At 33.5% G+C, this 13,531-nt stretch overlaps 1 protein-coding gene across 1 annotated transcript in view; it reads left to right on the plus strand.

Moving 5' to 3' along the window:
- LOC109023850 (uncharacterized) overlaps nt 1-13,531 on the plus strand; it is a 293,482-nt gene that overhangs the window by 267,347 nt on the left and 12,604 nt on the right. The window contains exon 6 of the mRNA XM_063700455.1: nt 4,549-4,616. Coding sequence (XP_063556525.1) covers nt 4,549-4,616 — 68 coding nt within the window. The remainder of the gene's footprint in view (nt 1-4,548; nt 4,617-13,531) is intronic.

Here is a 13,531-nt window from a genome sequence, read left to right on the forward strand (position 1 = left end):
CCATAGTGAGAGAAAGACACTTTAAAATATGTCCAGTTCATAATTAAACTTGCTATTTAAAATAAGTTTTTGCTACTTTTTTGCAGTGCGTGGAAACAAAACTCTTTATCTTTCAATATATTATACCCTAAAATATGTTTCAGTTTATGACAGAGATTTTATTCTCATTAATAAAAAAATACTATCCTCAAAAAAAGATTGAACATAAAGAAAACATTTTTACAAGCAAACAAAAAGGACGCTGATATGTGGACCTAAAATTAGAGATAATTGTATTTAAAAATATTAACATTAGGCTACATAGAAAGCTTACTCATCATTCTCTTGACATCATAATAATGGTTTATTGTCTTTAAAGACTGTGATCATATCTACTTAGACATGGTCATGAGCACTTTTTACAATGCAAACAACTGGTACTTTGAAGTTCCTGGGTTGTGATGAAGGTGTGTAGTCTATTCTTTACTCATTTGCCACAATGAAGTAATCAGCCCAGAGCAATAAATTATGTAATTAATCTCATGAAGCCAACAGTTTTATGTAAATGCTAGTGATTTATTTCTTTGCACATTTGAAAAGTTTAATTTCCATTTTTGCTCTGAAAATAGTAGTTTTGAAATAAGTTGATATATTAAAATATATATCTAGCTTAATAAATTATTATAAATATAGTAGATATGCTAATGTTATTGTGTATCTTCAATCCATATTTTAAAGAGATGTACTTTAGTTATTATCTTTAATATATGCTTCACTTTGTATTTGAGAGAAAAATTTTATATATCATTTAAAGGTTCATGGCTAAGTGTTACCAGCAATCACAGAATGAATATGGATGGACATTTTGGGCAAATATGTTCCAATAAAAAAAAGAAACAAAATGTTGATGTATTAGTTTCATGGCATATTTTCTTCTTTTTTTTTTTTTTTTTTTTTTTTTGCTTTAGTAAATTCTTACTTGTCAAGAAAATAACACAGACACATAGAGGTATTTCGTTTTGTCCAGTGCCTCCTAGCAGGGAAGCAGGGGAGGAAAAAAGATGTCTTTGCATCTTTGTTATTTTTTTATTTCAATAGGTTTTGGGGGAACAGGTGGTGTTTGCTTACATGAATAAGTTTGTACTGAACACCAGACTAGAAAAATTACTGAAGAAATGGGGCTGATAATATAAATACAGATAAATGGCAAAATACTTTTAATTCCATTATGAATTCTGGTTAAATATCTCCATTTTCCCATTAATGACAACTAGACAAGCTGGTCATTTTTAAAAAATCAATTTGATGCAGTCAGAGAAGAAACATAAAGAAGAATTTTTTTGTCCCAGGTCTACAAGATGTCCAGATAGAGAAGTGGCCAATATCAGGTGCTGCTTTGTCCATGGCAGCCATTGCTTTTATTAGAAAAGGGGCTAAAAGGCTCAGAAAATGTTTTGAGATCTTCCCGTTTATAGACAGAAAGAGGTTGGAGACCGGGTCCTGTCCAGGTTTGGGGCTCTAATGGCACCATGGTGCCGGTAACACCTTGGACAGCTTGAACACAATGGATTGATACTTTCATGCTCTGGAGAAATAAATGTTATCCTAGAGCTCTATCACCAGTGAGAAATGCCACTATATTTCATGAATGAAGGTTAAACAAGGACGTATTTCATATACACATTAAGACGAACTATGAAGATTCAAGAAGGCATGATTAATTAGGTAAGAGGACTAATACTGATAGTATTGATAAGTAAAAATGCTAAAAATAATATACACCTACATACTATGAAAATACACAATAACACTAGCATATAAATCAGGAGGAAGTGAATTGTTCCAAAATGTCTTTCACAGTTGCCAAGAAGATAAAGGTGCTAAACTATAATAGACTTAGAAGAGTCAAGTATACATGTTTTAATCTCTAAAACTGCTAATGGAGTAGCAAAAAAAGTGAAGCTCTTAAGATAATGGAGTGGCAGGTGGAATAATTAAAATATTCAGCCATTCTAAAATACAGTAAGAAAAGACATAAAAAAGGTGATCAAGCAGATAGAAAAACTAAAAGAACATAACACATTTTAAAGCCACATGTTAATACTTATGTTAAATGCAAATAGACCAAATTTCCTAGTTAAAAAACACATATTTAAACTGAATAAACACACACACACACACAGAGGGCAGTGAGATTATGTATTTAAAGTATTGAAACAGAATAAAAATGCCAGCCAAGCCTACCACATCTAACAAAACTCTCCTACAAAAATGAGGGGGAAATTAAGAAATTCTCAGATAAACAAAAGCTGAGGGTATTCATTACTAAAAGACTTGCCCTACTAAAAAATAAAAATAAAAAAATTAAGTGGACCCTTTCATTTGAAATGAAAAGATGCTAGACAGCAATACAGAAGTATAAGAAAACTTATATAAAATTCTCCAATAAAGGTAAATACATGGACAAATATGAAACTTGTATTATTGTAATTTTTGTTTATAACTCAATTTTCAGTTATTTTAAAAAATTTAACTACAAAAGCATAAAAATAACTTTAAATCCATATTAATTGATACACAATATATAAAGGTGCAATTTGTGACATTAATAACATCAAGCAGGAGAGGGCAGAGCTATAAAGTAGTCGTTTGTCTAGCTGGGCATGGTACACGCCTCTAGTCCCAGCTACTCGGAAGGCTGCGGTGGGATGATCACTTGAGCCTAGGAGACAGCCATGATTGTAGCACTGCACTGAATCTCAGGTGACAAAGTGAGACCCTGTCTCAAAAAAATAAATACATAAATTTTTTTATGAGTTAGAAATTAAGCTGCTAACAGTTTAAAATAGATTGTTATACTTTTAAAATGTTTAATGTAATCCCTGTGACAGTTTGACGGTTACAAATTGAATAGGTAAGTTTGACATTTGACCTTCAGCTAATAATATAATAATTAAGTTCATTATTGAGTAATTTTAATAATTTTTGGAGATATTTTCTGAGACTCTTAAAGTGACAAATCTTGCACTAATTTTTTTGTATTAATTATATGTTGATTATATTGCTTTATATTCAAATAAGCCCACTTTTACTCTTATTAATCCAGTGGGTATAATAGAAAAATTATTCATTGAGTCATTCATTTGTCTTAACAATATTCCTTCATATATTTTGAGCATAAAATATATTTTTGACATATATCATTGGTATAAAAATAATTTGGTGATGTTTTAATATGAACTTATATATTTATTTACAATATTTTATGGTTCTGTGTTTACATCTACACTCACTTCCAGACACAGGACTACCTACATTCTATCTAATTTTCTTGTTTTTACAAGGTATCATTTTACTCAGTGTTTTAGAAATTGAATAGAAACTACAGTACTTATATTTTGGTCTAATTTTGATAGGCTTGTATTTATTATAAAATATCTTGAAAACAAATATGTCTTGAGAATGTATTTTTATATATAATGTTGTAAGTTTTCAAAAATAATTATGAGTGTTTTTTCACAGAAGCTTCTATTATGAAATATGGAATATGATTCACTTGTTAACGTTAAATATATGTGTACAAACAAGGCTAACGACTTTAGTATTAAGAATATATTATTTGTGAGATATTGACTTAATAGCTCATTAAATATACAAATTATTCTGACTACATATATCACTGAAACTTATCTCCTTCTCAGGCCAAATAAATAAAATATTGCCCAAAACAGCTAAATAGTAAACTTGAATCTTTTAAAAACTTGACACATTGCGTATGAGTCTAGCTTAGACTTAAGAAATACAGAATATTTATTAAGGTATTTATAAATTTCTTCTCTATGGCTAAAATTCACAGGCATTTTTAAATATTTTCCCCAGTGGGCTATCCCAGTCTTGCTTGTTATTATCCTTTCTGCAATTCAAACCTTAAATTTCTGCCGTTAAATAAAAGTTTCATATTTGATGAAAAGTACTTTACATCCCTCTACAAAAGCTATTCAGTTATTCCATAGTGGTGATAGATTATAGTTTAAGAGCTTATCAAAGTGAATGGGCCATTTTATAGAATCTATTGTAATTTTTAGACTTTTAAGTATTTAGTTAAATTGTAACAATGTATTATTTAGAGTTGAAAGTGAAGAATTATTGATAAATGGAGACAATCCAACCTCAGATCTACCCTTAGCTTGTATCTGTTACATCTATATACTTCTCATCAGAAGTCAATTTAATTGATAAACAAGAATATTTAATATCACCTCAGAGTCACATTCCATGTTTATTGTAACAGTGTGACTTTCGCAACATAATAAAACTCTTGAAGGCTTAGTTTTCCCATCTGTAAAATGGGATAAGTTCTACCCAGTTTTGGTGAGGATGTAAAAACCAGGATAGCTGTGGGTCTCTAAAGTATTAGGTATTGAAAAAATGAGAGTATTTCTCTCTCTCATGATTGTGAAAGTCAGTCATTGTATGTGTTTGTTTTCTGATATCACTAACACATCCCGTAAGTAGAAAGGCAGGATCTTTTTTTTCTTCTTCTGATATATTTTTCTGCTTCAACCACAGACATGGTCCCTGTCACCATCCACCTCGACTTCATGTATCTTCTGCTTCTACCTGTGTAACAAGTACATGTATGTAAATAATACTATTAATAACATTTGAAACTGTCTACGTTGTATGTAAAATGATGCCACAGGTTTTTAAATACTACAAAATCTGCAGCTCCAATTAATACATTAAAAAATGAAGAAAATTGTTTTAAATAATCAAATATTTGTACCTAAATGTTTCAGAGTCAGATTATGGAACAGCCTCAAAGAAATTACATTTGCTGAAATTCATTAGTTGATTATTAATTACATGTCTCCTTTTTGGGGACTCAGTATCAATGGTGAAGTTTAAAAACATATCTGGGTATCCAATTGGTCATGTGTGCACTAGCTAAAATAAACAGTTTTAGAGTTCAGCGTACTTGGGTTGAAATTTCATCCCAGTCTTGTATGTCCTGTATGACATTGGGAAAGTACTAAATCTCAGTTTTCCTATCTATAAAATGGTCTAGCAAAAACATGTATCTCAATGGGTTATTGTGAGGAAAAGAGTCAACAGGATAGTGGTATATGCAAATAAAATATACGGTTGTTTGTTTGTTTGTTTGTTTTGAGAGGGAGTCTCGCTCTGTCGCCCAGGCTGGCGTGCAGTGGCGCGATCTCGACTTACTGCAAGCTCCGCCTCCCAGGGTCACGCCATTCTCCTGCCTCAGCCTTCCGAGTAGCTGGGACTACAGGCGCCCGCCATCACATCCGGCTAATTTTTTGTATTTTTGGTAGAGACGGGGTTTCACCGTGTTAGCCAGGGTGGTCTCGATTTCCTGACCTCGTGATCCGCCCGCCTCGGCCTCCCAAAGTGCTGGGATTACAGGCGTGAGCCACCGCGCCTGGCCATAAGTTTTAACTATATGTAATTTACTAAAGCCTTTTACTGAATCATCTGAATTTTAAAAAATAGCTTTATCTACATTAAAGTCTTATGAAAAATGTTATAGTCAAATTTGGACATCATAGAATTTAGCTAGCATAGTAGATGAGGTAAATAATAAAATCTAATAACAATAAAATCTACCTATAATTAATCACTTGCAATGCGATAGACCTCTTAGTAAATCCAAGCATTTTTTTTCCCCTTTGGATTCTTTGTCAGACCAGTGCTAAACACCAGTGTATATTTTGGTGTTAACTTTGGTTATTACAATTGTTGCCTCTGCTGCATTTCTTTATAGCAAGCTTGAATTAAAAGTGCTTGAACATTGAAAAATTTTAACTGATGAGAAGATTCATATTTTATTCATCATGTATTATAGGGTTTATATGAGACTGAACAAAATGCAGCTAGTGTTAAAATATTTAGTCATAAGGTAACATAAAAACTTTAAGTCACAATATTATTCTATGAAATATGCATGACTGTTATATTTAAGAAATATATATGGATTTTTAAAGTATGTATTTTCAGTTTTCTCTGACAGTGTTTTCATTTTCATTTTTTTTTCCAGATTGACTAGTACTTAAAACAACCTCAAAATACCTATGTTTTCTCAAAAATAACTGCAAGAGTAATGGGCATTGAGATAGTAAGGTTCTTATTCCTCTTTATTTAAATCTGTAAAGCGAAGTGGCAAATTAAAACTGAGATACTATTATATTCAATTCATAACATAATTTGATACAAATGAAAACTTTTTTACAAGGTAACAAAGTAACTGAAAATGAGTAGATCCAGCACAAGTGAGACAATGTAACCATCTTGAGGCATTAACCTAGGAGGCCACTGTTGTGAAAACAGAAAATGTGAGGAACACGTAGATTGACTTAACTATGGGGCTGCAAACTTAATATTTTAAGTCATGTTACTCATACACTAAGTATTGAGGTATTTTTATGTTTTTTCGAAACTAAATAAATTCACTGAAACTTAATCAGCCTGAATAGCCAGAATGTTTTAAATAGAGCATTGTAAATTTTGAGACATCATATTTTCTACTTTTTTTTTTTTTTTTTTTTTTGCTAGGGTCCCAAGTTTTGCTATATTCAGGCTCATGTTACAGTAGTTTTGTTGTGAGTTTACATTCCTAATTATTGTGTGTTATCATGATGCGTATTATTCCACTCATGATTTTCCCTATCCTCCTCCTCTTCAGCTATTTTTCTCTCCTAATATCATTAAAAAGCAAAAATTAAACAATTGAACATATAATAATAATTAATGCATCCATTACTAATAACTCCATCATCATCCAAACCATCTCTTGTTTTTATGTTGTGTAAATAAAGTCATATAGATGCCTAAGAATGTCAAATGACTATGAATTAATTTATTTGCCTTTGAACAACAAAGTCCTAATGAAATCATGTCATTGTGAGAGAACATAGAAATACTCTCAAAGAAAGTATCACTTATTTTAATGTTTAAATACAAAACAGCTGAAAATAACTGTCTCAGTGAGTGATATTGTACTGGGAAAAGGACAATCAGATTGAGAGAAGTACTTTTATGTGTACTTTTAAATTTTTTTTTCTGTGTTATCATATAAATATATACACATACAGATATCTATATAGCAATTCTGGTAAAATTAGTGGATTTAAAATATGTGAGCATTTGATTATGTTATTTTAAAATTGTGTATTCATTGTTCAAAATATAACAGTGATTATAATTGTGGTTAAATTAATTGTTGGTTTTAGCGGGTGTTGTATAATTTAGCATGGTACATGTAAGAATATTGGCAGGCTTTATACTGATATGATGAACTATTTCTGTGGTAGAAGGAAGATGCACAGCCACAAGAATTGTAGAATTCTTTCTGAATTGTTTTTTTCTTTTTGTAAACTAATATAATCTATATTGCCATTATTTCTGTCCCTGTCCCAAAAAAAAATTCAAATAAACAAAGACCTGCAGGTGTCTGATCTTATCCAAAAACTGAAACACAATAAATGAGGTGATTAAACTAAAAGGCAAAGAAATATAGAAAACTAAATGAAGTGTATACTGATCTGAGATAATGCTGGTAACAATATCAACATTCATACCATAAAATAAATACATGATTACTAAATAAATTTTAAAATAATTTCACCATATTTGTGAAAAATGTTGATTTGCTGTTTGGATAGATGTTGATTATAAAATGTAGACTGTGTCCAAATTATCAAAGAATGATTCAAAATATACAGTGATTCTGACCAGTTTATTGACTAATATGACTGGTTGCATATTCAATATCTTTTTTGAAACATTGTGTACATAGTAAAGATTTAAGAGAATCAAGGTTACGACTATTGACTCTAAAGCAATAGGGGAACAGTTTGCCAGACCTAATTGTCTTCAGGAACTGGTCTGAGCAAAAATTGAGATTTGATTCCTCTCATTTCTTCTTCCTCATTTCTTTATTGCTTTAATCTTTGTGATTTCTAATCACTTTCCTAAAATTTAAACAGACAAAATACATTTATGTATAATTAGAAGATAATATTCTTCCTTTTCAAATGTATCTGAGTCATGTATTTTATTACATGTATTCAGAGTATTTCTCTTATGGAAATTATATAATGAAATAGATGGAAACTTAATGTAGTGCAGGCTTCTAGAAAATGAAATGAGTTATTTAATTGAAACGTTCATATGAACTTTTTGGAAACTGACAATTAGATGCATACTCACTGTGATTTTCACCATCTTTTGATACATTCTGCCAGTTCCAAACCTTACCTGCATGTACAAGATAGTAGATAAGGACTGTTTCCTGCAGTCTCTTGATCTGAATTATCTTTTTCATTCCCTTTTCTTGAAGATTTAATTAGATCTCATTGTCTCCATCATCACTGTTAATTTCATATTTCCAAAAGTCAACTTTTTAGCTCCTCCTTATGTCATAACTGCACTTGGATATTCAGCTTAACACGATAAATATCAAAATCATTTACATATTTTAAAAATCACATTGCCGTGACCCTATTATCTTAATGATCCAACTAAAGTTCATGGGGAGAAATTCTGACCAGATCCCTATTTTAGTATCAGTTTTTCTACAAATTTTACTCTTAAAATTTCCTTCAGACCATGTTTCCTAGCTCCTGTTTCTCCATTCTATGGTTTCTTTTTCAAATTATTTGTGTAAATGCATTCGTGTTTATATAAATTTGTTTATCTTTCAAGACACAATAGGAGTTCTCTCTTTCTGGAAGCTATGTCGGAATTCTAAATTAATTTGTGTTACCATATTTGTACTTTGCCAGTTCCTTTTGCATGTCTTTATCACAGCAATCGCCATATTACATTGACATACGGTTTTCAAGTATGTCATCACCAATGTATGAGTTGTTTAGCAGCCAACAGACAATCTGGAGTTCAGTAAAATTGGATGAACTAAACTGAATTAGACAACAAATGTACTACGGCTCTATGGAGCCTGTCATTATTCCACTCAAGAAGTAAATCACTTTAAACTGTTCACTTTGTACTTGTCCCAAGCCCTCCAAATGTAATTTATTTTTTGAGAAACAATATTGATATTTAACCATTATTTTAATTAATCACTACTTGTTTAGGGAAATTGTACTATCAGTTGCTCTTGCAATAAAATTATTATACAGCATTACATCCTTTAAGAAAGCTTAATTTTATTCATATGTATCTTTTTTGTCACTTCTAAGAACTCATGTAGTGCCATAACTAAGTAAAAGACTGCGTATCCCACGCTTTCTCATCCTCTTTTCCCATCATACAATATTTAGTCCATTATTTAAGATGTTATTCATGAGTCACCTTTGATGAGAGGAGGTCTCTGATATTGATATTCTAATATACTCTGAACATATAAAAACATAAATCTGTAAGTTAGAATTAAATGATTAAATAGACATGTTTCTGAGGACTCAACATGGGAAATAATATTCCCTCTAACAAATAATTTTTACTTATAAAAATGATTAATCATGTAAGTCTTTAAAATTTTGGTGAATCCTCAGTATTTGGAAAAATTAAACCTAACCAAAATGAAAGGATTAACACATTCCCTAGGAGATGGGTCTCTGCTTTTGAAGAAAGAGTAGCTTGAATTAACTTTAAATTGCTTTATTTCCCAGAGCTGGAATGTGGTCCCCAAACTAGGTTTTTAATTGGTTCCTGAAGCTCTTTTTTCTTAAATAAAATCATCAAATTCACTCTAAAATGGAATTTGAAACCACATTAGCCCAAGACAGTAAAAAGCAAAACAAAACTTAAGTTCGAAGTTTTTTTTAATCTATTTTTACTTGTTGTGAAATCCCTAAAAATGAAAAATCAACATTGTTTAGTCTAATGTTTGTTTTTTTTCTTGAGCGGTGACAATCACAGGAGGAAACTCCTTTTAATATAAGGCAACTTGTACTGAAAATATGTACTAGATTTTTAAAACTAAGGGAAAACAATTCAAATATAAGTAAGAATTTTAAACATAGGCCAGGCGCGGTGGCTCAGGCATGTAATTCCAGCACTTTGGGAGGCCGAGGTGGGTGGATCACTTGAGGACAGGAGTTTGAGACCAGCCTGGCCAACATGGTGAAACCCCGTCTCTACTGAAAATACAAAAATTAGCCAGGCGTGGTTGTGCAGCTTTTAGTTCCAGCTACCCAAGAGGCTGAGGCAAGAGAATTGCTTGACCCCTGGATGTGGAGGTTGCAGTGAGCTGAGATCACGCCACTGCAGTCCAGCCTGGGCAACAGAGTTAGAATTCATCTCAAAACAAAAAGAAAAAAAAAAGAATTTTAAACATATTTGGCAGCAGCTTTACAATATTAAATTAAACAGATTAGTGGAAAGAGTAATTCTATTTTAGCATTTATTTTATCTATTACTTTATCTTGCCATATGTGTATTGTGCCTGCCATGAAATAAGTCATTATTTAACTTAAAGAGGGTCAATGAGGTGTTGAAGATGGAGTTTTCTTCTTTTACTCTTAACAATGGGTACGTATAATTTGTTTAAAAGAAATTTAAACCTGCTTATTCAAACCAGAAAAAAACAGAGAATACTCTCCTAGTTCTCAGCATTTATGTATTGCTCAAGGCTTATTCTATTACATTTGGTGTAAAACATTACCATGCACTGTTTTAGTCCATTGTAAAGTTTTAGTCCACTTCTCTACACACCACAAACCTTTTTGTTTCTTTTCTTCTTCTTTTTTTTTTTTTTTTTTGAGACAGAGTTTTGCTCTTGGTGCCCAGGCTGGAGTGCAATGGCGCAATCTCGGCTCACCACAACCTCCGCCTCCCAATTCAAATGATTCTCCTGCCTCAGCCTCCAGAGTAGCTGGGACTACAGGCATGCACCACCATGCCCAGCTAATTTTGTATTTTTAGTAGAGACAGGGTTTCTCCATATTGGTCAGGCTGGTCTTTAACTCCCGACTTCAGGTGATCTCCCCACCTCAGCCTCCGAAAGTGCTGGGATTACAGGCTTGAGCCACTGCGCCCAACCCACAAACCTCTTTCTGAATGATGCAAAAAGTGAAGTAAAGTTTTTACAGAGCCTAGCTAATATCATCCTTAATTTCTGGCCTTTTATCATTACTTATGCTTACTAATTAGCTATATTTTTTGTTTGTTTTAGAAAATTGAGGGTACTGTTCATGTTACTAAACTCTAAGCCATTCATAATGCTATTACTGCAGGACAACTAGACCATTTTAAACAGCAAAATCAACATCAAAGAGCATATATATATATATATATATATATATATATATATATAAATACAGAGAGACAGAGAGAGAGAGAGAGACAGAGAGAGGGATTTTAAAAAATGGGGAAATTCAGAGAGTTGATTCTCACCAATTGTTATGGCCTCAAAGTCACTGTAAACACTACATAACCAACACTAAGCTATTGCTCCTAAGGGAAATACAGGGTGAGGTTTCTGTGAGCCTCTGATCATAACATTTTTTAACCTGATAATCCATAACTTTGTTTTATGTGCATTTCTGTTTAATTTTTGGGAAAAAGCTAAGTGTTCGGAGAAACTGAGGCAGGGCTTGCATGTCTTACATAATGTAAAATAGTCTTGGAACATGTCCGGGGTCCAGGGTCTGAAACCCCTTGTGGCTTTTGGAACACCAAGCTTTGTGCTAAAGGATGGAAGGCTACCCTGATGTACCATAATCTAAGCCCAGGGCATAAAATCCCTTGTGGCTTGAGTAGAATCCAGGGCTCATGGCTCTGGAATGTGTCTAGATTTGCTTGCTCCTTGCTCTCCCAGGATCAATTATATCTTGAGTTAAAAGAACCTGCTCTCTCTTATCTCAAGTAGCAGAGCAAATGCTAAACCATCACAGCTGAAAATCATATGCTTAATACAACGCGTCCTTTTGACCTCCACATTCTCACCACCTGTTTCTCTGTTGGATTACCAATAAATAGCATGGGCTCCCAGAGCTCGGGGCCTTCGCAGCCTCCATACACTAGTGATGGCCCCTGGTCCCAGCTTTCTCTCTCAAATGTCTTTTTCTCAATCCTTTGACTCTGTCGGACTTTGTCACCCCCATGACCTGGTGTCGGGTCTGATCACCCCAATATTTAATGACACCTTATTTGGTACATATGGTGTATGCTTAAACTTTGAACTTATTATCAACAGTGCTGTAACTCATGTGAGCAAGCTTATTTAACACACGTATTTTTTCTGTAAGATGCATCACAGCCTTCCGGGTATGATGCATTCTTATGATTTTATGTTGCCTTAGTATCCATTCTGAATTTAGGTTTTACTTTCTCACAGCAGAAATGGGACTTAGTCACCCTTGACTCGGTTTCCAGTTCACCATTCCCTCCCAGTCCTTCCATGTGGTTGATCTAGATATCTGCCTCAAACATCTGCATCCAGGTGACCACTTTTCTATGGGATAGCTGGATACAACCTACTTGACAACCCCCACTGACCTCCACACCCCACACGGACTAAGCAGACATGCAGCAGTGCCCACCTCTCAGTCACAGAATGATTCCATGGAACTCAGGCCATCAATTAGAACTCCGAGAAAAACATGCTCGGGCAACACACCGGACTCCAATAGAGGCTTTGACCTACAGGGCCCTCACTTTCTCTTTTGCTCCCCGCATGCTGGCAGAGCTTGTTTCCTGAATGGCTTCCCCATTCCTGCTGAAACTGCAAGGCCTGCTGCCCTTTGCTCTCTGGGATCTGTAAGTAATCAACAGCTTCTGTTATTTCATGTGTTTTATTGAGTTGCCTTCTGTAGGTCTCACCCATCTGACACACAAAAACGTAACTTCTTTCCTGCTCAGGGCTGTCTTAGAGAGTGACTATCTTGGTAAGAATAAACTGGACACAGATCAGAGAATAGCCACAAGGGCATCTCCCAGTATCAACTTTTCTGTGAAAGGAACATCTTGTCATGGGTTGACATTTGGGTATCAGGCATTTGCCATAATAATTAAGAATCCTATGAAAGGCACACTGTAAACCATGCCCACATTCCCTGGAGCCGCATAAGGACAGGGTGAGAGTTTGTTGCCACTGTCCTGAAAGACCTCAAGACCAAATTATTAGAAAAAAAAATACAACACTTGAGCTTAGGAACACTAGACGGCACATCAGCGCTGCACTTCAGGACCATTTTAAACAGCAAAATCAACATCAAAGAGCATATAAATGTGAAAAATGTGACACTCAACAGGCCTCAAAAGCGACACTTCTTTGCAGTGCAAAAGTTAAAACAAGAAAGTAAATTGTCACCTTGCTCAACCTCACCTGGAAAGATGCACATCAGACAGTTCAAAGTTTTCACTGCTCTAAGCATGTCCACAAAAGACCATAAAAGTGATGTGAGCATTGATTTGGACTTTGTACATAAATTGTAGTGAAGAGGCTATTTAGCCTACTGTCAAATACAAAGCCTCAAATACAGAAACATGAGAATAAGGAGAATAGACTCTCTCTCTCTTTATATATATATATGTGTGTGTATATAGGTGTGTATATATATACACA

This window comes from Gorilla gorilla, chromosome 19, assembly GCF_029281585.2.
Source record: "Gorilla gorilla gorilla isolate KB3781 chromosome 19, NHGRI_mGorGor1-v2.1_pri, whole genome shotgun sequence".
Classification (NCBI taxonomy): domain Eukaryota; kingdom Metazoa; phylum Chordata; class Mammalia; order Primates; family Hominidae; genus Gorilla; species Gorilla gorilla.